Source organism: Pygocentrus nattereri, chromosome 25 (assembly GCF_015220715.1).
Source record: "Pygocentrus nattereri isolate fPygNat1 chromosome 25, fPygNat1.pri, whole genome shotgun sequence".
In the NCBI taxonomy this organism is placed as follows: domain Eukaryota; kingdom Metazoa; phylum Chordata; class Actinopteri; order Characiformes; family Serrasalmidae; genus Pygocentrus; species Pygocentrus nattereri.
In genome coordinates, this window is record NC_051235.1 from 18,657,542 (window position 1) to 18,684,432 (window position 26,891).

General features: G+C 38.6%; 1 protein-coding gene across 2 annotated transcripts in view; it reads left to right on the top strand.

Annotated features, from left to right (window-relative positions):
* Positions 1–26,891, top strand: part of nfatc3a (nuclear factor of activated T cells 3a) — a 118,436-nt gene that overhangs the window by 62,291 nt on the left and 29,254 nt on the right. For both annotated transcript variants that reach the window (XM_017706175.2, XM_017706176.2), the window contains exons 4-8: positions 7,801–8,000; positions 8,772–8,944; positions 11,123–11,263; positions 23,301–23,356; positions 24,831–24,957. In XM_017706175.2, the coding sequence (XP_017561664.1) occupies positions 7,801–8,000; positions 8,772–8,944; positions 11,123–11,263; positions 23,301–23,356; positions 24,831–24,957 (697 nt within the window). The remainder of the gene's footprint in view (positions 1–7,800; positions 8,001–8,771; positions 8,945–11,122; positions 11,264–23,300; positions 23,357–24,830; positions 24,958–26,891) is intronic.

The following is a 26,891-nucleotide window of genomic DNA, read 5'->3' on the forward strand; positions in this document are numbered from 1 at the left end:
TATACCCAATCATGACAGTCACCTGTTTCCAATTAACCTGTTCACCTGTGGAATGTTCCAAACAGGTGTTTTTTGAGCATTCCTTAACTTTCCCAGTCTTTTGTTGCCCCTGTCCCAACTTCTTTGGAACGTGTTGCAGGCATCAAATTAAAAATTTGAGTGAATATTTGCAAAAAACAATAAAGTTTATCTGTTTGAACATGAAATATCTTGTCTTTGTAGTGTATTCAATTGAATATAGGTTGAAAAGGATTTGCAAATCATCGTATTCTGCTTTTATTTATGTTTTACACAACATCCCAACTTCACTAGATCTGAATTGATGAAATATTCCCAGTGAATACTTTGCTCTGTACAAAGTTGAATGTGCTGACAACAAAATCACACAAAAATCATCAATGGAAATCAAATTTATTAACCAATGGAGGCCTGGATTTGGAGTCACACACAAAATTAAAGTGGAAAAACACACTACAGGCTGATCCAACTTTGATGTAATGTCCTTAAAACAAGTCAGAATGAGGCTCAGTATTGTGTGTGGCCTCCACGTGCCTGTATGACCTCCCTACAACGCCTGGGCATGCTCCTGATGAGGTGGAGGATGTTCTCCTGAGGGATCTCCTCCCAGACCTGGACTAAAGCATCCACCAACTCCTGGACAGTCTGTGGTGCAACGTGGCGTTGATGGATGGAGCGAGACATGATGTCCCAGATGTGTTCAATCGGATTTAGGTCTGGGGAACGGGCGGGCCAGTCCATAGCTTCAGTGCCTTCATCTTGCAGGAACTGCTGACACACTCCAGCCACATGAGGTCTAGCATTGTCCTGCATTACGAGGAACCCAGGGCCAACTGCACCAGCATATGGTCGCACAAGGGGTCTGAGGATCTCATTTCGGTACCTAATGGCAGTCAGGCTACCTCTGGCGAGCACATGGAGGGCTGTGCGGCCCTCCAAAGAAATGCCACCCCACACCATTACTGACCCACTGCCAAACCGGTCATGCTGAAGGATGTTGCAGGCAGCAGATCACTCTCCACGGCATCTCCAGACTCTGTCACGTCTGTCGTGTGCTCAGTGTGAACCTGCTATCATCTGTGAAGAGCACAGAGCGCCAGTGGTGAATTTGCCAATCCTGGTGTTCTTTGGCAAATGCCAAGCGTCCTGCACGGTGTTGGGCTGTGAGCACAACCCCCATCTGTGGACGTCGGGCCCTCATACCGTCCTCATGGAGTCGGTTTCTAACCGTTTGTGCAGACACATGCACATTTGTGACCTGCTGGAGGTCATTTTGCAGGGCTCTGGCAGTGCTCCTCCTATTCCTCCTTGCACAAAGGCGGAGGTAGCGGTCCTGCTGCTGGGTTGTTGCCCTCCTACGGCCTCCTCCGCGTCTCCTGGTGTACTGGCCTGTCTCCTGGTAGTGCCTCCAGCCTCTGGACACTACGCTGACAGACACAGGAAACCTACTTGCCACAGCTCGCATTGATGTATATATATATTATACATCATATATATATATCACCACTTTCAGACTGAGTTGCAATGATGCATCATCAGTGCATTTTCTATGTGCTTGCTTGTTTGTTGATGTATTTATTTATCTTTTCATTCATATTGTAGTTGCTCTTGCAGAGATTGCCCAACTAAATTGATTGAGGAAATCAAGATAAAACAGATTGTTGCATCAGGTTTATGAAAGTCTGTTGTCAGTTGATACTTCCTGCAGTTTGCAGCTGACAAAATAGTCAGTCTGCTGTTCTCCAGGCTTATAGTGAGTCTAACTTTAAGTAGTTGTTTCTGATTAACTTTAGTGCAATTTGCTCTGAACAGCAGTGCATTTATTTCTCAGTTTTTAGACTATAATGTATGATTGATTTTTTTTAAGCTGTGGTGGCTAACTGTATGTTAACTATAGGCTTGGGCTGAATAAGTCAGACTTCGCCTCTGTGTGCTACACAGAGTGTGACTTTGCTCATGCAGCTCTGGCACTCCTAGAAAAATAAATGTAGCTTTGCTGTGACCCTATTGAACCTGACAGCCAGTTTCATGCTTCATGAGCTTGTTTATTTGCTCAATCCCTCTTTTTTCATCTCTCTCTCTCTCTCACACACACACACACACACACACACACACACACACACACACACACACACACACACAGTACACAGCATGAAGATTAATTGGCTGTGAGTAACAGTCCCTCAACTGTAATAAAATCAGATACCCCAAACGCTCACTTCTGCACTTCGCCAGTGGTGGGGTGGGGTGGGGGGTATATGAGGGGTCATGTGGTTTGTAGCCCCCTGACTCTCTATAGGCCTCTGAGCACAGACATGCCCCCTGCTCCAGGCTACCCCATTACCCAGCAGCCTATAGCACAGTTAGACCTAGCAGCTCCAACAAAAAGCTCTCTGTATTTTCAGTCCTCACCTCAGTGCCCTGCAAAGACCACTGCGCTTTACAGCAGCTCCATTTGTTTTCACTCGCTGACCCTTCTGCCTGCTGGTCTCAGCCCTCAACCTGCATGCACATCTGAGCAAGGCAGTTGAATGTAGGGATGCACATCATAGACAAATTGCTGTGTTTGTTGATATTGCTATAGTGGGGTTGATAAGTCTGAGACCACATTGAAAATATGGGAATTTTTTTTATTTAAACCTTGAAATAAATGACACAAAGTTAAAAAAAAGTTATAACAAGTCAAATGAAATATCCAAGATGATCAAGCAAATTTGTGACATGGGCCTTGTTAAAAGTCAGATTTTCTTTAGTCATATGCTGCGTTTGACCGAAGCTCAGAGCTCAGAATTGCATATCTCCAAGTAAGCTAAATCAAAGAAAATACGCCTCAACTGGGTATTCCTAATCAGAAAGTCAACATGGTGTACTCAATTCCCACCTCAGCATATGGCGCCAGCTCAACATGACTGCTCACCATTAATAGTAATTAGGAACCACATTTTAAATGACAGTTTAGATCAGTCAACATACAGACACTGTAGGTTCAACTATAACATTGACCACAGTTGACACTTTTTCGTTCGTCTGCCTTCACATGCATATGAACTTGAGTGACATCCCATTCTTAATCAGGGTTTTATATGATGTTGACCCACCCTTTGCAGCTATAACAGCTTCAACTCTTCTGGGAAGGCTTTCCATAAGGTTTAGGAGTGTGTTTATGGGAATTTTTGCCCATTCTTCCAGAAGCACATTTGTGAGGTCAGACACTAATGGATGAGAAGGCCTGGCTTGCAGTCTCCACTCTAATTCATCCCAAAGGTGTTCTATCAGGTTGAGGTCAGAGCGGGCCAATCAAATTCTTCCACACCAAACTCGCTCATCCATGTCTTTATGGACCTTGCCTTGTGCACTGGTGTGCAGTCATGTTGGAACAGGAAGGGGCCATTCCCAAACTGTTCCCACAAAGTTGGGAGCATGAAATTGTCCAAAATGTCTTGGTCTGCTGAAGCATTAAGAGTTTGTTTCACTGGAACTAAGGAGCTGAGCCCAACTCCTGAAAAACAACCCTATGCTATAATCCCCCCTCCACCAAACTTTACACTTGGCACAATGCAGTCAGATAAGTACCGTTCTCCTGGCAACCACCAAACCCAGACTCATCTGTTGGATTGCCAAACAGAGAAGCATGATTCGTCACTCCAGAGAACATGTCTTCACTGATTGTGGAGATGGTCCAGTGATGGTGCTTTACACCACTGCATTCGACGCTTTGCATTGCGCTTGGTGATGTAAGGCTTGGATGCAGCTGCTTGGCCATGGAAACCCATTCCATGAAGATCTCTATGCTGTTCTTGGGCTAATCTGAAGGCCACATGAAGTTTGGAGGTCTGTTGTGACTCTGCAGAAAGTTGGCGCTGTCATTTTACATGGCCTACCACTTTGTGGCTGAGTTGCTGTCATTCTCAATTGCTTCCACTTTGTTATAATACTACTGACAGTTGACTGTGGAATATTTAGTAGTAAGGAAATTTCACGAGTGCACAGGTGATATCCTATCGTGGTACCTCGCTGGAATTCAATTCACCCATTCTTTCACAAACGTTTGTAGAAGCATTCTGCATGCCTAGGTGCTTGGTTTTATACACCTGTGCCCATGGAAGTGATTGGAACACCTGAATTCACTGATTTGGATAGGTGAGTGAATACTTTTGGCAATATAGTGTACATAATGAACGTTAAACTTATCAGTCATGTCTGATGCTCCTGTTTCAACAGAAGTTGAAAATAACAGTTTCAAGCTCTAACTTCCCACTTCCGAGACAGTTTAAAACATTCTTCAAACTACTCTGATTCTGATCTTCTCAGCAGAGGCTTTTTCACAAACTCATGGAGACCAGTTCAAGTGCTCACAGTCATTAAAACAAAAGGGGGACATACGGTACCAAATATTAAGAAATTCTGAAATTCATAGAAATATGTTAACAACATAAAAGCAGAGTCTTTATGTTGATAATGTCATTTGTAATGAAGAACCTTGTAATAAATAAGAATTAATGCAAAATAGACACATTTTCATTAATGATCTCAGAATGTTGGACCCTGCTGTAATTATAGTTTGGAAGATTAATCATTTTTATATCTATATCAAAATTTGAATGCAATTTTAATTACAGCCTGTTTCATCAACAAATTTTATGTGAGGAAGCTGAACCTTGCAAATTGTCTATAGATGAATTAAATCAATTGGAAGAAACCAATGGCTAAATATTTGCATTTGAGGTAGATTTGCTTCACCCACCAGACACTGTGGATGGTTACCTCGCACAACCTATGTAAAGGTTGTGCTAATGCCTTCCTGCCTATTTAAACTAAAGCTTGACACCTTTGCTATATATAGTTTGCAATATTGGGTAAAATGTTAGTCGAAAAACTTCATGTGGTAATAATCCATAATTTTTTTTTGCCTGCATTTTTTCAAGCAGCCACCAGGAGATCACCTGGCTAGTGGCCCCCACGTTATTTGAGTTTGAGACTCCTGTTCAAAGGGATAAACTGCGGCAGGAAATGGTCATCTAAAAATGAATTATGACTTTTGGGAAAACAAAACTACACAAATGACATACATGAATATAAACTTAGATATAAAAGACATTAATCAGAAATGCGTCTGTTAAAACACATGAGTAAACCTTTGATTTTACATAATTAAACGCTGACCTGCATTCTTTTGGCCCAAATCATTCATGTTTATTGCATTGCATGAATACTATGATTCATCCACTCACAGACAGTCATTTAGAGCTGTGACTGGGCAATATGTTCATAGCATTCAATAAAGCAATCAGTATCACTAAGGCAAACGTAACAGTAGTGATGAAGAAACTGTAATTGTGCAGAATTTAGTTCTTTGTGGCTTGGAGAAACAGGCTCTGGCATCTTAACTGCTGTGAAGAAAAGTCAATATTGTGAAGCCAAATTATTTTGGTTTGATATTTTCTTGAGATACACATTTCCAGAAATGCCTGCGCATAGGAACCGCATTTTTACCTCCTCCCGCTTTTCCTCCCTCCGTCATTTTCTCTCCATCCAGCATTCTCTTCTCATTGGTGAGCATGTGGCTCAGTGCTACAGACATGTCCATTCGTGACGTAAAAGACATTTTTTGCAACTGCTGTGGTTGGGTGGATCTCAGTTAGCTGTGAATTGGGACTCTCTCCATGTCAATTTCTCTCTCTCTCTCTCTCTCTCTCTCTCGCTCGCTCTCTCTCTCGCTCTCTGGACAAGGGTTGCTATCGTTCATTTGCACATCTTGCCAGCCATAATGTTCTAGTAAATATAGACTGTGTGGTTTTGTCCCAGGTGTTTCTTTTACACACATCACTGGTTTGGAGGGTGAGCATGATAATATTTCATCGTTGCAATGATGAATCAAATCACAGAATGCTTTTTAGAGTATAACATGGATGTTATCAGTATTGTGCATTATAGATAATCTGCATAACAAATAGTTATAACAAATAACACTTTATTTGAAGGCCTCCTGCTTAAGTGCTTCATAATACATACTCAAGCATTGAATAACATACACTATATAGCCAAATGTATGTGGACACCCTTCCTAATTATTGCTAACAGGTGTGTAAAATAAAGAACACAGCAATGCAGTCTCCATACTGAAGAGCTTGCTGACTTTAAAATAATGCCACTTTGCCACAAGTTTGTGAAATTTCTCCTCTAGATCTGCCCCGGTCAACTGTAAATGCTATTATTTTGAATATGGAAGCATCTAGCAGCTCAGCCATGAACCAATAGAAAATGCAAATTTAAATAGTGCGCCGCCGAGTGCTGAAGCACATACCACATAATTTTTGCCTATCCTCATTTGCATCACTCAGTATAGTTTTCGAAACTGCCTCTGGAAGCAACATCAGCTCTATAACTATAAAATCAGTTCCACAGTTCTGAAATTAAAAGGGTTCAAAGTAGCTGCACACCAGCCTAAAATCACAGTGTGCAAAGCCAAACATCAGCTGGAGTGGTATATAGCATGCCTCCACTGGTGTGTGGAGCAGTGGAAAACATGGCTGTTTTTCAGGGTTTGGGCCCCTTAGTTTTAGTGAAGGGCAATGTTGACGCTGCAACACAAAAATATTTTAGTCAATTAAATATTTCCAACTTTGTGACAACAGTTTGGTGAAGACTCTTTGCTGTACCTACATGACTGTGACCAAAGTGAGCTCCTTAAAGACATGGTTTGACCAGTTTTTTGTGGAATGTATTTTTCTGTGCACTTCTATTTGAGTACTGTAGTGCAGTTTCTATTGAGAAAGCTTGTATAACAGCAGACGTGAATAACAGATTGTGAGTCACCAAGGACTCCTTAATAGAAATCATTTATCAGTTAATATAACATAACTGTAAAACAGTGTTTTAAAGTACAGCACATTTTGTCCATTCCATCTTCTCTGTAAATCTCTGAATGTCATATGTATCATGCATTGATTATCAAGTATATTTTTGCCATATTGCCTATCTTTGCTGGCTTGGCATCCCAGCAGCTTGAATGGAAACAATGAGTATCTGTGCAGGCAGAGAAATGTACTGGATGAAAGTGTGACTCTTATAATGTACTGGACCCAAGTGTGACGTATATAACTCCTTTTGCTGTATCTGTTTTACAATAGCAAGATCAAGATCACTCTTCTCTTTTCTCCTGTGTCATTTTTCTCACATATGCGCAAGCCATTCACATTCATCCCTTGCGTCAGTCTTATTGGCAGCTAAGATCTGCTTTGGATAGGTTTTAGAACATTCAGGCTAATGACTGAGATGAGGGTTTGAGAAAAGTTGCTGTGTGCACCTGAGTGGGACTTTAGTGAAGGATGTGAATGAGGAAAATGTGATGTTGAAGCAGAGATAAGTACCAGAGGCAATAGTGTTCTGGTTTCCAGATGAGTTCCCAGAACAATGGATTGTCCACCCCAGAGTCCAGACCTCAACATCATTGAATGTGTTTGAGATTACTGGGATCATGAGAAGCAGAAATGCTACCAACTTCTGAGACTAAATTATGAAGGTGTGATGTAAAATATCCCCACAGATTACTTTGAAAAGCTGAAAGTAAGTCTTCTGAAAAAAACGGAAGCTGTAATAAAGGCGAAGAGTGGACACTCTACTGAAAAAATGTGATATTTGATGCATGCTAAAAATGAATAGCTTATTATGGTTGTTTAGACTGGAAACTAAATAAATGAAGGGTGCTGTCTGAGTTTCATACAGTGCTGTATGTTCCATTGACTTCCCCTTTATTTCTTTCATTCTTTTTTGTCTTCTCAGCTCATTGGCTACAACGAGAAGCCCGTAAACCTGCAGATGTTCATCGGCACAGCAGATGACCGCTATTTGAGGCCACATGCTTTCTATCAGGTCCACCGCATCACAGGGAAAACAGTGGCTACAGCCAGCCAGGAAATCATGATCGCTAGCACCAAGGTTCTGGAGATTCCACTTCTTCCTGAAAACAACATGTCTGCCAGGTAGTGTTAGATCTGCTTCTGTTTTACATTACTTTGAATCCTGTACTACTTCACACACACACTTGAACACTGTAAAATTCAGATTCAAAGAGCACTGTAATGTCTTCCACTGTGGCTCATATTTATTAGGAACCAACAGCAAGTCTGATTCCAAGGAAAATGTATGGGCGTCTGACTAAGCAAAAACCACAATTCAGTTTTCCATGGTTTTACAACCAGCGTATACAAGTCATAAAACCTAGATGGTCAGATATTTGAACTTAATTTAAATTAGTTCTTCATATTTAACAATGCCCTACAATGGACTGGCAACCTGTCCAGGGTGTAACCTGCCTTCCGCCCTATGAGCTTTGGGATCAGCTCCAGGACCCCCGCAACCCAGAAGGAGAAGCAGCTCAGAAGATGTGTATTTAATGATTTAATGATTGATGTAATTAAGTAGTTGCTTAAAATATTCTACTATTGACTATTGCTGCCTTATAAAGAATGGCTGAAGAGTTTCAGTAGCAGTGAAGTCCACTTCTATTTTTGCCACTCCTTAAGGGAATTACTTCTGTATTCATTGTAAACAATATGGCTGTTAATTGAATTGTAAATTAAAGTGTTATTTAAAATAGTGAATTCATTTTTATTCTGTTCTTTGAGGTATGAGCTGCTGTATGTATTTGAACCAGGGTTTAAGAGGGACGTTGAGGAGTGAATGTAGTAGTATTGTTTCTTGTTTTTTCCTAGTATTGACTGACGAGGTTTTACTGCTGTCATGTTTTGTAGTATTGACTGCGCTGGGATTCTGAAGTTGAGAAACTCAGACATCGAGCTGAGGAAAGGAGAGACAGACATTGGGCGTAAAAATACACGTGTTCGTGTGGTGTTTCGAGTGCATATCCCACAACCCAACGGAAAAGTGCTCTCTTTACAAGCTGCCTCTATCCCTGTAGAGTGCTGTAAGTCATACACTTTAAAGGTCATTACACTGTTGGAAGAGGAATGGATTCTTCAAATGTTTTGCAGAATTAAATCATTAAGATGCAAAAAACATCCAGAGTTACTTGATTTGAAAAGAGAGAAACTTGTCATTTAGAATCTTTGTCAACAGCAGTGACTGGAATCAGATGTCTGAAGAATTTAAATAATACCAAGAAAACAAATCTGTTTTCCCTGCCAGTTTACATACATGTAATTTGTTTTTTTATATTCCATTTGAGAAATCATAAAATGTGATGTCTCTGATGTTTAAGGGTATTTTTAAGGGCATTTTGGCATTATTCTTGTCTAGAATAACCATAACCACCTGTTTCTGTCATTTTGCAATGAATGCCAGGTACAAACACCTAGTTGGTTTCTACAGGGTGAGTCAAAAGTCACAGGACACCCTTTTATTTGATAAACAAAAGGGAAAATGACATACCTGAATACCCCAGCAAGTAATGGGTGAGAGGGCCTATCTTTTAGGCTACATCCGGAACATGGCCGCCATCTTGAAAGCTGCAATATTTGATTGGACAGTTATCCAATCGAAGGTGGTCATGTAGCATATCAAAGAAGACCAGAATTGTCTCAGAAATCGATTGCCGCAATCAGATTCAGAAACAACTGGGGACGTTGCCTGTGATGCACAGCTATTTGACGTGTTCAATGTGCTGTCCCTGGTGCTGAACACAGAGCTAAAGGCACAGGATCCAATCGTTATGAACCCGCATGAGAATCTCTGGAGTAATGCTGTCACAAGCCTCCACCATGTGGTGCTGAAGGTGGTGTTTGTTGCGGATTTCTCAGCATACACAATTTGTTTGAGATGATCCCAGAGATAAAAGTTGATAATAAAATTTAAAAAATGGTGTCCTGTGACTTTTGACTCACCCTGTATATTTCAGTTTGACTGGTAACATGATGTGCCCTCCAGGATGAATGCATCCCTTTTGAGATTAATGATGTCAGTTCATGGCCGCATTTCAACTTGGAGTGCTGTTTTCTGACCTTCATCGGAATAGTGATCCAAAACCCGTCAGAGATGTCTATGCTTATGTTTAACATTAAATTCCTGTATGTATGCACTGGCAAAAACTGACAGCAAAAAAAATGCGGAAACATCCTGCTGCATCCTGATTGCTGGTTGGGCCTCTGCAGCAGCCTCTTCATGTTCTGTATCTGACACTGGCTTGAACTTGTCTCGGGGTCTCATGGCCATTTTTGATCCATACATAACAAAGTAATGATGACCCCGACTATGCCCCCTACCATGTTTGCACAGTAAGACTTCCAAATGGAGTCAGCCAATGAGAGTTAGCATCAACACCCAGAAAATGACTCTTTCTTCACAGATCAGAAAATTCTAGGTTAAAACACACTACAATTAGTGTGTTCTAAATTAAATGATTAAATTATTGTCTAAAATAAAGTATTTTTCCCTGTTCATCAAAGATGAGCATAGGGAAGTATATTAAACTGAGAAAAATAAGTAAAATATGTATAAAACATTGCTTCCTCCCACACAAAGATGTAGGAAAATCACAAGGATAGAGGAAAAAGGTGAACCAGATGTGCTGTCTGATGCTTGAGAGGTTATTTTTTGATAGTTTTGCAATAAAGCAGAACTCTAAGATAACTTATTTTTTGATTTACCATTATTTTATAATTGTCTGTGTTCCACATAGAAACTCAGAAAACACATGTAGGTTGAATGCAGTTCTGAATAGTAAATAAAATTACTAAATTTGCATCGTAGAAGTCACAACCTCTGGTTCTGATTTGGTAAGTTTCTCTGCAATATAACATTTCACATCAAGGCACTCTGATTGACTGTTCACATTTCAACAATAGAATTTTGTGGAAATTTGGGAAGTTGAGAAATTAGTTCCCCTCTAAATAAGTGGTTGATGATATAATTAGTAGCAGTAGCAGTGGTAGTGTTAGGCCAGTTGTTATTATAATATATAATCAACACATTGGAGGACCTATTATACACAGTTCTTTAAAAAAAAGTTTAAATATATAGCGGCGTAGAATGATCTGCTGCTGTTACGAGTAATATGACATTTTTTCATTGCTGTATATAACTACTTAGAGTCTAGGTTCTTCTTTCTCTCATACATGTGTTTATATGTCCATGCATGTGTGTTTAGCCCAGCGATCGGCACTGGAATTACCTCAGGTGGAAAAAGTCAGTGTGAGCAGCTGTCCTGTGAGTGGAGGAGAAGAGATGGTCATCACAGGTTCCAACTTCTTTCCTGAGTCAAAGGTCATCTTCCTGGAGAAAGGCCCTGGTAAGAGCCATTTCTTCGGAATCACTTGCTTTAGTGTGAGAGAATACACTGAGATTTGCTTTATAGAAGCGTCCACTCTAGGTATGTGCCTGTATACCTCAGTTAGCATTTGAGATGCCGGTGTTTGAATACTGAAATTGCTGTTTGGAGAAAATATACAGGCTAGCAAATCAGTGAAACTTTTATATGTTAACAGGACTGAAAGATTTTATATTTTGCTCATATTTGTGGGTAAATGTGTATTACACTGTGCCTCACCGAAACACGAGTGCATAAATGTGAGTGTGTTGCAAATGATTCCTTGTTAAGCGATGATTGTGTTATGATTTGAATTTGATGTAAAGTGTAGTCTTATTTGTGCCATTTTTATTTTCAGCATCAATGCAAATGTAAAAAGATTAGAAGTGCAGACCTACTTCTGACCAGAAGCGAAACCTGCTGCTAACGTAAATCTGATATAAATGTGATTGGTTGCGTAATTTACTGTTGAAGAAGTCATTGTATAATTACATTAATATAATGCATAATTGCATTATACATTACATAAGTTCATTATATTATATAGTATTATAGCCAAACTAAAGTAATGATTTTAGTTATGTTGATGTGCATTGTATTGGAAAGATGTCTGGAAGGTGGATTCAGAGTACTGATTCTTTTTTTCTGGAGAAATGGATGCCATATTTTTGTGGGAAATGAACCACAATCTCATTGGCTAATTTATTTCCCAGTATATGACTGCTTCCAAAAGAATATAATATTTATTTAAACTTATGATGCAACTAATCAGGACTGATGAGTGATGCAGCTGTGAGGCCTTGTGCCATTGCCAATGCAATCACATTTTCATCAAAGTTGTGTTTTTAAAGAGGGCTTGCATGTTAGAACCTGCTGAACTGGTAGCCTTTTAATAATAAAACTACAGGATTTAGCAACATGTTTCTTTGCACTAAATTTGCAATAATAACTTCAGTTGTCTGTCATACTTGAGGTCATATTCAAAGCTTTGGACACCATAGACAAAGTACATGCACACTGTTACTGTTTATTTCCTGAATTTAAAATATTGGGGAAAAAAATAAAACATAAAATGTGGCCTGCGCAAAAGTTAACACTCATTAAATATTTTATGTCTTTTTTCCCAAGGTAAGTAAATTGAATTGTTGCACTAATAACAGCAGAAAAATGTTGCATTTAAGTTTGATTAACTTGTAATTTCACCTGGGAGTGTTCAGATTTCTGCATACAATGGTGATTAAAGTAAAATGGATGGATGGATGGATGGATTACTGTGAAAAGACAAAAATAGAACAACTTACATTTCTGTGCATTTTTGTGCATTTTGTGTATTCATCATGTATTTTAATCCTTAGTAGTCAATAGTTGTTACTGTTATTTTGTTGTACTATTTCTATATAACTACTTAATTATATATGTAGTTATATCATTTGTTACGCAGTTCATCAAAAGCTTTAAGTCTGCCCTTTCGAGTTTTGTTTCAAGGAATGAAAAAAAACATGGCAAAAATGTAAAGACTTTTCATCAAATTCAAGCATAATGAAAATCTCCTGCTCATGAACACAAATGTTTATTTGGTTGAATGTTCAGTCTCTGAGTCTCTGCTTGTTTCAACAGCGCACCAGTGAGAAATATTTAACATCAAATTATTCCTTGCTTTTATGCTTGGCGTACAGTGACATAGTCCTGTATTCCAGCTTTGACAGCAGGTTGTAATATATATATACATATATATATATACATATATATATATATATATATATATATATATATAACAAAAATACATTACTAAATGCGATGCACAATGCTATTCTTATTCTTCGTATGTTCTTCTTCTTCCATTCACTCAGCCCTCAGCCCAATTTCAGGATATCACCATTCACACTCAATGTTGGTATGGAATGATCTTATCAGAAATTTGGGCTCGTACACAGCTTTTTGATCAGACGTATGGTTTCATACAGTTGTCGTTAAATGAGCAACCACCTAGTAGCTCCCTAGCCACCACTTGGGATACCAGGGCAACAACGTAGCAAACAACTGGGATATTGTAATAATGAGTTATAAAAAATTAGCTCCTAAAATGCCATAGTAACTATTCAGCAGCCCCTTAGCAGCCATCTAGCAACTGTTTAAGCCGTCCAGTCACTCTGCATTTATTTCAGAAAAGCCTTACTGGAAATCTGAAACGATAGGATGGCGTACTATCATATGCAAAAATATGAACAAGACGGTCAAATCACATATCTTGTAGATTTGCAAAGACCATATCTACTACAGAAAACAGCAGAATTACTATATATTTGCTAAATTTAACACATGAAACATACATAAAAAAATGCAAAATATGCTTTACGCAAAAGTTTCATATGTTTTATATTTTGTGTTTTTTATATGTTAAACTACTAAAAAGAGGTAAAAGTAAAAAGGTGCAGAAAATTGCCATATTTGCCATACTTATTTTCTCATGTATGTGAAATATAATTTGACTAGCTACGTTTAAAATTCTGCAGATGGCTGTGTAAGTACATTAGAATGCATTTTGTGAGTATTTTATTTGAAGTACACCTTAATTTTGCATACATCCTGTGGCAGACAGCAGAAACAGTGATGAGATTCACTGCTTACCAGTCTGCCGGTTATGAGTCTATAGATATAAGATCAACTTCAGTACACATAAAAACCCTGATTCTCTTACTTTAAGGCATGAGAAAAAGCTCTTAGAATCTGAAACAGCCCATAGACTCATGTTTCTCATGAACGTATGAAGTATTTTGAGCACTCTGTTTAGGAAATAGGCTTTATCTTGTGTAGGTCATGGAAATTAGACCTATTGAGTGAATGGGGAGTTGGTGGTTTTAGTCATTTATTAACTCAACTCATATAGAGGATGTGTCAGCCTTGTGTGTGAGAGAGTTGCGTAGATTATCAACGGTGTATCAGCAGCTTGACCTCCCACGGTTTCCCTTTCCCTCCAGGGTGTGTGTGTGTGTACACGAAAGTGTGAAAGACACCTACCAAAGCTCTCACACGCACACACTCACGAAAAAGGGTACTTTCATCTTTTTTCTTTTTTTTAAAGGAGATTTCATTATGTAAAGCCTCACTCAGCCACATATTTTCTTTCTCAGATCAAACATGCATGTGCTCTTCCATCATACAGTTGGGGGCGGTAGTTGCAGTAATGGCTCCTGCCAAGTTCACCTGGATCTGTGAGCACCTGCAGCTGTGGTGACTCAGGGGTCACTCACACTGCTGCATCTGCCTCAAGCCAAACTGTTCATAATTTCATTGTCCATTTTGAATTTCAGTTGACTTAAAGCATGTTGCAACCTAATCTCTGTCTTCTGCAAGAGGTAGCATGTTGTCAGTAACCACAGACATCAATTAAATTGTTTCCGTGTACTTTGAAAACAACAGAAATTTAATTGACTTCAAACCTTCCCATATAGAAGTCTTTGGTCAGTTGCTGAATTCTATGAATAAAACTTTGAAATATCTGACCACTCCTGTATGCAAACCTTTGAACACCCCTGGTCAAATGTCCTGCTTTGTTTATGTTTTTTGTAAATGTAAATGAGTTAGCACGTCCTCTACAGAGAGGATGCAAATTTTAGTGCACAGATTTTTCTACAAATTGCACCACATATTTTCTTGGTTGAATTTGACATACATAAAACACATAAAATCTAAAATGTGCTACAACATTTGTTAAATTAGCAAATAACAGTAATTGTGCTTTAAAATGTACATGTACTTTGAATGGTTTTATATACGCCTACATATAATATGAAACTGCAACCCTTACAATACACATCTTAGGATGTCTTACCGAAGCTGTTCGAAGCTGAACTTTTATTCAACTTTCAAACGCTGTGGCAACACATAATAAAAAAGCTATTTTGGTTACGTTCACAAGGTTTTGTGGTGTCCATGCGTGAGCTCGTTAAATGAAAATGAACATGAAAATACCTCAAAATTATTGTTTATAATCAACCATATTCCAGCGATTAGGTTGAATAACTCTGGAGTATTCCTTTAAATGTTTTCCACCAATTCAAGCAGCTGCTCTCATTTTCCTTCACGTTTTTCCATCACTTCTTGTAGTGGAACACAAGGGAGGTACAGTGTCAAGCAAGCAGTGGCATCCTGGGATCAACGAGTCCATGCCTGCCCTCAGAATGTGTCTGTTTGAGAGACACACTGTCTGATTCTAAGAGAGTTTTTTGCAGACACCCTCACACTTTTTGTTTTAATCAAATTAAAGTGTGTCATATGAATGCCACATAAACACTATTCTTACAATGTCTGTGAAACGTTTGGGGACACCTAACTTAAAAAAAAGATAAATGAGCAGGTTTTCTTTGCCTTTTTGCAAATTTTAACACAAAGGTTCCAAAGCCTGGTCCTGGAGAATCCCTGGACTGTATTCCAGAACCAGGGATGAGAACCACTAACCTGAAATATCGTATGTACAGCTGCAGAGATCCTGACAAAATGTGCCTGAAAATAAGTGAAAAAACAGAAATTTCCAAAAACTAGGATTTAAAAAATTAAAATATACAAAGAAAATGGGACTCTTAACGACTGTATGAGACCTGATGTCACCATCAGATAAACAAGCTTTCGTCATTGAGAGAAAGAGGAGAAAATCAAGCCCTGCCCTTGTTACAGATTTTAAAGAATCCACAGGTGTTTCTGTCCATCCTTCCATCGTGAGAGGACAAGTCAGTGCTATGGGTATGAAAGGATGTGTTTCTATCTTTGCCTTCTGTTTGCTGTCAAGTTTTCACACTCCACCACCTACCCAGCCCCTCCCTCTTTCACAGTCCTATCTCTCAGTGTGCCTCTGTTCATCTTAAAGCAGAAGCCACATAGATCTTTGGCCAGATCAAAGATTTGGTTCTCTCCCCTCCTACACTTATACAATCTCTTCTCATACTTCGACTAAATATTGAAGTGGTGGTCTGAACTAAGAAAAGAAATTCTGTGAAACAGTGCCATAGAAGAACCACTTTTGGTTCCCTAAAGAACCTTTCAGTTGATGTTTCTTTAAAAATTAACTGAAACAAAAGTCGAGAACCATACAATTTTGGGAGTAATTCTATACCACAGTCATCAGTCAAACTACCTTTGTGGCCAAAACATTTCATTATGTGTTTTTAAATATAGTCTGGAAAGGCAAGCAAATGATTATTTAGACAAAATTTGGTCTTTATGCCCATTCATTATGAAGCTAAATTAATACAAATAGGCAAAAAAATTTAAGCAGCTATTTTGTGTTAAAATCTTTGCAGGCTTTAACAAACATAACATAAAACTTTTTATGTTAAAACTTTTGCATGTTTTGTTCAAAAGTCATAGACCACCCTTTCATTTATTTCATTTTGAAGTCCACAAAGTTATTAATTTTTTGGTAAAAAATAATTATTCAAATTATTTTAAAAATGGGGTTTAAAAAACATCACAGGTGTTTCTGTCCATCCTTCTACTGTGAGAATGGGTCTGAAAAAATGTGTAGCTGTCAATGGCCATTACTGAGAAAAGGAGACAAAAAGAACTAGACATCTAAGATATGGAGTAAAGTTTTATTGACTAATTAGTGTACATTTGTGATTTCATGCCTTGGATGTAAGACTGAACTTGGAAAAATATCTGTGTATATATATATATATATATATATATATATATATATATATATATGACACTACACTGACAATGGAAAAAAACCTTAAATAAACACTTAATTGATTTTTTGAAGCATTACTCTGAACACTTCAGAAGAAAGTGAGATGTTCCCAAGCGTTTGATGGACAGTCTGTATGTTCTCCAATTGCACATCTCCTTTCTAATCAGCAGCCTGTGAAGTAAGGCTGTAAGGAGGTTCAGGGTGGCATTTGGTATTTGTCAAATAGTCATGGAGTGGAAAGGTAAAGGAAGCTTAGATGGGTGTGGTGGAAAAATGACTGCTGATTTTGAACCATAAGGAGAAGGTAATGACATTGTCTGTGTTTATCAGAGTCACGGTATGTTGAGCCTCTTCAAACTGCCGAGAGCTAAGCCAAGCAGTAGTGGTAGGTGGATGAGCGTTTGCCTCTTCTTGATTTTCCAGTCATGTTTGCCACAGGTGGAACTCCTTGGTCAACACTGCTAAAAGCAGAATAGCGTGTTTAGGGTAGCTGTGGAGTAATAGGCTGTCGTCTGCAATGAAGTCTGGGTGTATCGCTTGCGCAAACCAAGTCTGTGCATGCTGGGATTCCCTGACACGTTAATTTCTTTATCGGAATGCTGCACATCTTTGCTCTGGACTAACCCCTGTTTTGTTACTGCTCAGCTTTTCCAGAGTTGGGCATAAGGAAAGTTTGAGCTGGATCCTTTACACCCCAGGCTAAGGGCTTGGAGCCTGGAATAAGTGAGATGATGTCCGCAAATCAGTCCAAGATGTCGGAAAACGCTTGCCCTGGCTGGCCTGGCTGGGGGCCATGTGTCTGGAAATGCAGGCTCGGTCCCCAGGGACCACTCTTGAGTTGAGAGCCTTGCCTACAACCTGATAGAGGACAAGATCTTAGTTTTAGGTCCTAATCATGACTTACAGATTGAATCTAATTGAATTGGAGGACTTATTGGATCTACGATAATTGGATGGACTGATTCTAATCGCGCAGGTCATTTATACAATGCGCTTCTGTGTCAGTGATTCTTTCTGAAGTTCTTGATTTAAACGCAGCTATCAGTTATACCATGAGGATTGACCTTACTAGTATTTCTGACTTAAAACAGTCCTGGAAAACACACACACCCACACACATTTTCTAAAACACTTATCCTTCTGGGTCATGGGGGCTGCTAAAGCCTATCCCAGCAGTCATTGGGCAGAAGGCAGGATAAACCCTGGACAGGTTGCCAGTCCATTGCAGGGCCCCTGGGAATCATTTGGCCTTAAATTGTTCAGTGTTGCAGAATTGAAAGATTTGCCATTCCTTATAAGCACATTGGTTTTTCTACTCTCTTTAAAATTAAGTTGTCAGAAGGGTTCTTAGCACACTGCCATATAAGAACCACTTTTGCTTCCCTAAAAAAACTTTTATTAGATGGAACTTTTTGAGAACAACTTATGTAAATTAGATCTGAGTGAGAAGAAACTTTTTGAAGTTTCTTTTGGAACCTCCACTTAGTACAAAACTTGTAGGAAGCACCCTTACATTATGTGAAGATTCCTTTAAAAGAACCTTCACACACACACACACACACACAAATCTCTTTCAGAAAGGTTCTTTAGGGAACCAAAAATGGTTCTTCTGCAGCATCACTTAAAAAGCCTGTGACACCTATTTCTAAAGATTGTACAAATACAATTTGATATGTCTAAACTTAAAATCTGATATTTCTATTGAATGCACAGGCTGGAAAAGAAAGTGTGCCTCAGAAAAGATGGAAATAGAAGGTAATTCACTTACTTCATTGGAAGACACATCCTTCACAAAGTTTTGATTGAGCTCTCTTTGAAAGCTCTTTCAACAGACTCACAATCGTCAGATTCATCCACTTGGGGAAGAATTCTTAACCACAAATGGTGTTACCTACATTTCCACCAGATCCTGAAATCTTATGTAGGGTAGTTTTTGTTAGAGCATTTAAGATTATAAAAGTACAATATGTGAAGCAAAGAGTCCTGATCCAGCACTCTTACCAAAAGCTAATATGTCAGCCACAAATTAACGCACTAGCTACAATCTAACAGGCTAGTCATGATAAAGCGTTAAAATGCAATATGATATGCTACGATACAGGTTGATACAACACAATGATGTATTGTTATATTTTGCTGTTGTTGAAACACAACCTCGTATCTCCGAAATAATAACTTTACAGGAAAAGGAGGGGGGTGTCAGGGTTAGTCTGTTGTTTTTCATCACATTTAATGTTGGGTGTCAGGATGAAAAACACCACGAATGGAAGACTGCATGTGATGACTACTTGCGGTGGAATCAACTGCAGACCTGTAGGTTTGGCTGTGTTTTGGCCATTAATGACTGAGGAAGTTTTTACAACGGGAGTGGAGGCAAACCCTTAACCATCTGCTGGATATGATAGCATTAAAAACTCATTCGCTGGCGGGATATTCCTTTCCACATCTTGTCTCTTCAAATGCCAAAATGTATTTTTGCTGACTCTGTTTATTTAGGCACCATTCATACAGCACTGGTGTTTCTGGAGGGAAGGGTTGGGGTGGTGCGTGTGTCTCCAGGCCTCAGTATTTTGGTTCATGCTTGTACTTGCCTCCTTTAGTGCATGTGGGGCCCTCTCTGGTGTGTGTTGAATGTCAACATGTGCAGCAAAAATGCATTTCTCAATGTCAAAGGCATCCAAGGTCGTAGTGGGATTAGCAGAAAGCCTGTAGACACACAGGGGTCCAGAGCTAGCCAGAAATCCCTCACCGAGACTTTCACCAAGGTTTGATGGAGCTGAGGATTAGCAGAATCGTTTGTGTCAGTGCCTCCAGTTTTAGAAAAGGTGGGGAGAAACCAGTAAACAAGCATTAAAAGCTTTTAGGTGTGTGTCGTTGACTGTCAAGTAAAGCTGTTGCTATACCTGTTTCTCGTATAGAGCAGAAGCCCTGAAAAGCATGTGGCAGGTAGAGGAAAGTGCTTCAGTGTTTTGAGGAAGACTTTCTATGAAACATGCACACACATGCGTGTTTGTTTTTATACAGTGGCAAGACGTCACTGTTGTAACAAAACTTCATATCTGCTAAGTGTTAAGAAGAAAACAGAACTTAATGTTCATTTTAAATTAAATGCATGTGAAGTAACCGTGTTTATTAACTTTATAGTCATTTTGGATCATTTGGTCCATTCATCATGAAATATTCACATGGAACGTTCTGTAAATGCCAGCTGCTGTTTTCAAATTGCATAAAAAGAATAAACAAAAAAAGGCTGTTACAAGATTTTGATATGAAATCCATGATACATATTTCTCATTTACCTGATATGTTTACCTTTGTTTAATTTTTAGTCAAAGTTATTTATTTTTCAACAGAGAAGAAAGCAAAAAAACATGTTAACACAGGAGTGTTAACATCTATATGCATTATGTGATCACTCTTTATCTATATTACTTCCTTTCTTTCAGTTTTTCAAAGAAATCCGCAAGGATTTCCCACACCTCCAAAGTTCAGTTTCGGATGTTTGTTGCTTTTTCTGCTTCTCACAATTCATGTAGTCCTAAACACGTTCAGTTATGATGAGGTCTGGACTCTGTTCATGTTCTGAGAACACCAGCAACGTTTTTTTATTTGGTTTGAAATTTTCATCTTTTTATTAGATTTTTTTTCAGATCTGAAGCAGGGGTGGAGCTTGATTTTCTCCTCTCTCTCTCTCAAAGATGAACGCTTTAAGAACTGTTTATCTGATGGTGACAGTTTTGATGGCGTACCACGTCTTACACAGTTGATAAAAGTCCCATTTTCTCTTTATCTTTCAGTCATTTTTTGAGCTCCCGTTTTGGAACTCCTTTGGGATTTCACCTTCCTTGTGCGTGTGTTATCTTATTTCTGATCTATCTAATATCTCCTAAAAACAAATAACTTGTACATAATGGCTGTTTTGAATGGAAATTAAATAAATGAAGCCTATAACTGCTAATTCACCAACTTTTAAACCTGGTCACTGTACTACACCATACTATATATGGACAACAATCTCACCTAGCTAGTAGCTAATGAAAATGCAAAGAGAAAAATGTAAGTCAAACATTGATAATTTGCATTTATAAGCACTCCAGCTGATACTTTTAATCTGCAACAGGAAACTTTCAAACACTAAAAAGTCACTAGGCTGAAGTCAGCTCCTCTTTCTCCAGCTTCTTGTTTGAATTTTCCCATTATGTCTTAAATTGTGCAGCATTTACATTCTGGCACCTCAAGCACGAGTGAAGGTGGAATGCAAAAGTTCAAACAAGAAGCTGGAGAATGAGAAGCAACTTCATCCGTGTAAAAAGTTGAGCGTTGAGAGACTTTGTACAAGAAACTATTCCTCTTTTGATTAAAGAGCTGCCAGAGATGTGAGAAAAGCGGCTGTAGCTGAGCTAAGCCTTAAAGCAGAGCAAAGTAAGTCTGCGTTTTTGTTTTTATTTTATATTTTAGCCAATAATAGGACATTTAGCACATGCTCAGACATTTACAGCCAAGATGGTAAAATGCACATGGCTCCCAGAGTGTTTACATTTTTGTTGAAAGAGCAAAATAGCTCATCTTAACATTTGGGTTGCTGACCCCTGAGCTAAACCTAACACCTTAATTTCACTAACCCAAAAGTAGTGTTTTTACCCTTTCTTTAATATTTTAAAAATATATACCTTTTAAAAACCACTTCTGGGCTGTTTTTGTCCTGAAAATATACAAAAAACAAAAACATACACACAAACACAGGTGCACATCAGTCACATACAAGCCATTCTCCTCAGTGCCCACCTGTTACACTAGCTCAACTTCCCAGCACTTCAAAGAGAGTTTAAGAGGGCTGTACTGTTTCTGTTGTTTATATAGTGTGCACTGGGCCCTCTCATGGTAGCAGCATTGCTTAGACCCAGCTTCCCCAGCTCCTCATCGCCTCTCCTGATTGGCCTTCTGTTCTGTCTGGCCAGTTAATTAGTTAAGCATGCAGTAAGGAAAAAAAACTGTATGACTGTATGTTTCCGAGGGCCTCTGAGGCCTTTGGCGACACGAACACGTGGAGGCATTTTAAAACAAACTGTGTTGTTCCACTCACTGCTCCATAACTCTTCCCAGGCAAGAGAGCCAGCAGGACATTTCAGATACTGATTACATTATAATAGCTGTAAAAAAAGTTCACTGCGGGAATTCGGGAGGCTGTATAAATGACATCATTAGCCCTTGCAGGTCCCAGGAGCAAATGGAAATCGTCTGCATTCGACAGCTTTTGTGGTTCCCCTCGAAGAGTGTGGTTGATATTTCTATTAAGTGCGAAGGCTCTGGAGAGAACTAAAGAAAATCACTCCTGTAATGCTGTTCTCGCCTTTGAGACAGGCCTTTTTTCATGTAAATGAAATGACATTGACATGGCATGGCGTATGACATTGATATGATATGGCAAAGCTGAAAAGCTGAAATGTTTATCCATTGAAGTGTTTGGACCTCTTTTCCCTCTAGGAAACAGCCTTGTAGTTAAACAGCTTTTCTTTTGGTCAGCCGTTATACACAGAACATTTGAGAAAATGTGATTTGAATGCTAGCATAAACCACCTGTAAAAATACGGGGCAATGTAATTCTTTAAGGGAAAGTGATGTAACTCGAGGGCAATGAGTGGGATGAGTGCTAATCCAGAAAGGGAATATAAAAATTATTTGACAAGATTAGTCTTATGGTTTAGTTAAAAACAGCTGGTTTACCATCAGAATCAAGTCTTTTGCATTTGCTGCGGTCTAACCGCAGTGAATGCAGGCCCTATGGATTAAAACGTTGGTTTTGCTGCACAGTGGTATCAAAGGAATTTCAGATCAAATTCAGATGTATATATGCAACACACTGCCAAGAGTTATTAGTCAATATGGCCCAGTCAAATTAAAGCCAAGAGTGTTGACCCTGCAGTCTTGCTAGTGGATGCTAAACATCCCTCTTATACAACTGTATAAACATTATTATAAACAGCAAAAAAAGAACATACATACTGAATAACTGATCAGTTTTGAGTTCAAGTATTGTAAAGGGAAGGAGCTGGACATCGTAGTGAATCTGATCATGAAAAACATCATGACTAATATGAGGAACATGAAGGGAAAGGGAATGCTCTTGGATTTTTCTGTGTGCTCCTCATTATTCTGTATCAGGCACAACAGTGCTCCTTGGCAAGCTTACGGTAGAACCTGGTCCCCTTTAATGAGAAGTCTTTTAAAACCCTTGCAGTTTTACGTTCTCAGTTCCTTACAGACTGATTTGAATTTGTATGTTAGGCATCAGTAGAGAAAAATGCTGAATTCTTGTCGTCTTTCCTTTAGATGGTCGACCACAGTGGGAGGTGGAGGCAAAGATTATACGTGAGAAGAGCCAAGGAGTGAGTAAAATGAACCTTCTTTTATCCATGTATCTTAAAACACAGAATGCTATAAGCAAAAAAGCATTGTGATCATTGAAAAAGACTGTCATCAACTAATTTTTGGAAAAGTCCTAAGAAGTAAGGTGCCAGAAAGTGTTCTTTGGAGTAATATTGTAGACTAAGCTCTTTCAGTTTCTTAAAGAACCTTTCATTGGTTGTTTTTTTAACCTCTTAAAGTCCCAGTCAAATGAAATCCTAAGGCTTATTATTCAGTAATTATATGAACTACAGTGCAAGCTGGCTGATTTATTTTTAAGTTGTAGAAGTGTACAGTAAACATTTGGACAGCTTAAAGGGTTTTATCTATATTAATATATCAGCGTATAGAATCAACACTTTCTGTGTGCTACAGTGTTTCCCATCGCTGTATAAAAGATAGACAAGGCTTCTTTTATTGCTGGAAGCACATTTCATATCACTAAGAGCTTATTATAGTTCTGTTCTGTTCTATAGTATCAGACTAGCACTAAAGACATCCCTATTCATGTGTATACAAAACGTTTGTGAGAGAAATGACAAATTCTTGTTTGATCATATTCCTTACATACAACATCAGCACTGAGAAATCATGTTCTTAACGGCAAACAGCTTAAACCACCTTCATATGCAGTTTTATGCAGAACAAATGACGTGTTTTGTTGATTTTCTGAGTGAACATAAATTAACTCATCATTTACAGAGAACACACTTAAATATGTGCAGAGGTTCTGTTTATTTGCTTCATATGGGGAAAAAAAACATTACATATTGTTTTTACAGGCCACATTTTATTTCTATTTTGACCATATATAAAATTCAGCAAATAAACCGTAACTGTGCAGTAACGTGCAAAAGTGGGTTCTCAGTAGAAAATGTGTGTTTTTTGGTTAATTGAAAGTCAACAAAACCTCTGCACTATACCACTATACATGGTAACATTTTACTCAAACCGTGATACAAAGCAGTGACATAACAATGCCATAAACATGTCATGGCAGATGCCCTATTCTGTCATGAGCGCTGATAATAGTCATAGCAGATGCCACTAGTGTTTGCTGTTATTACAGCTTATATCACATGCTAATGTTTCATTAAGTGTACTCGAATTAGCTTTTATGACATCAAACGTGGCATGAAAATTACCAGTAATGGTAACATGATAGTGGTGTATGACTGGTGTATGTGCTGTCATGAGATAGCATGACACCTGCTATGACATGTTTATGGTATGGTTATGTCAGGTTTATGTAGCAGGGTTCAAGTAAAGTGTTACCATTATGTTTTAGACTAAATAAAGGGTTTTTTTAGAACGGTATGTCCAAGTGATAAAATCTTTTTAGAATCTTTTGTTTGTAAGATTGCTCAAAAACTTGGAAAATCGTCCTGTAATGCTTTAGCTTGAAGAGCTTTCTTTGTGATTGTTACCAGAATGTTGTGTTGTATCTGTTTCTAGTTGAGTATTGTGGTGGAAGTGCCGCCGTACCACAGCAAGTCCGTCACCTCCGCTGCGCAGGTACAGTTCTACGTGTGCAACGGGAAGCGGAAAAGGAGCCAATCACAACGATTCACCTACGTATCAGGCAAGTCACACATCATACCACATAATAATAATAATAAAAGTAATATTATTGTTGTTGTTCTTATTTTTAGTAGTAGTGTAATTGCCATTATTGTTCTTTAAATAATCTTTAAGTGTGTGTGTGTGTGTGTGTGTGTGTGTGTGTGTGTATCTATATATATATATATATATATATATATATATATATATATATATATACACACACACACATATATACACACATACACACACACACACACACACACACATATATATATATATATATATATATATATATATATATATATATACACACACACACACACTTACTGCTTACTCCTCTAACATGGTGAGGTCCGGGGTGAAGGAAAAAATAGATTCTTAGATGTGAATGATTCTGAATCGATTGTCAATTTGTAATTTTCTAAATTTTAATTTATAACGTAATGTTGACAGAACGCAAAGGGCGAATCTTGGAAGTGCAGCGCACGGACAGTCTGTGGCGGCATATAACCAAAACACAACTGGATGAGCGAGAAATCCGACCTGCTCCCTCTGTATTAAAGCCTGGTTATATCAGGAGTCACAAATGTTCAGAGGAGCCTTTTTGTCCTTTCAACAAAAATCAAACCACTGTAGGAGCCACAACATTTAATGCCCAGTATGTCTCAGTCTGTGCTAATGTCCTAGTATAGGCTAAAAAATTATGAACGAAAACTTTGCTCCATTTTAAGCTTTAGCTCAACTATAGCCGCTTTCCTCCCCTTTTCATCGGAAAATTTTTCCTCAGAAGTAGAGCAGCTTATTGTAAAATGTCTCTCAGCATTCCGCTGTTTAACGAGGCTGAAGTCGCTTCTTATTCTCCAGTTTCTTGTTCGAATGTTTCCGTTCCACCTTAAATTCTGACTTAGGCGCCGCATGTAAATGCGGCACCATTTAAGGTGGAACGGGAAAATTAGAAAGAGAAGTGACTTCTGCTTCACAACTTTTTATCATTTGACAGTCTCTCGTTGCAGATTTAAAATTCCACGAAACCAACTAAGGTGCTTATAAATGCGTATAAGTCTCCAAATATTCGTCTTAGGTAAATCTCTCTCTGCCTCTCTGCTACTAGCCAGGAGAGACTATGTTGCTAAGTGACCTGCAGTCTTGCTGAGAAACGGGGCTTTCGCGCCGTATTGCTCACGTCCCGTCTCGCAGATATTGTACTGACACAGGGACCCCTGACTGTCTACAACACAACCAAATCCAGAGTTATAAAATCACTAAAGAAAACAGGCAGGACAGCTGTAACGTGCTGCGTGGACATCCATTATCACTGGATCTTATTTCACCATAACAGTGCATTTTATCGCAGATGAATGGCAGCAGCGTCTCATGTGCTCCAAACAAAAGCAGTGAATAAGAGTCTTCCAGTTCACTCACCACATCACTTCCATTTGGTTTATTAATCAAAGATATTGGAAGTAAATTCATTATGGATCATTACAAATACTTTGCTTTAAAAGTACCAAGTCATCACACAATGAGAATAAAAGAGATCCTGTATAGAAAAAAAGATGCATCAAGATCAAGATGCATCGATAATATAATCGTTTTATAATCACATCGCGGCCCTCTGAATCGTAATCGAAGTGTGGGGTGCCAAGAGATTCCCACCCCTACTGAGGTCTGACTGACGCAGGGGTGCAGCTAAAATAAGGCTCTGCCTATTTAGTCAAACTGTGCGTAATTTAAATTTTAGAGGTTAGGATTTGGAACAGTCACCTCCCAACAGAAGGCCTATAAATGATGAATTTGTATATGTTTATTATAATCTCAATGGGTCATAACATAATCCTTAATATCAAATGTCAAAATACATATAGCTTTTTTAAATGTTTTTTTTTCCTGTGGGACTGCATGCACACATCCACACACTCACAGACAAATGCACATATATGTGTTACATATTGT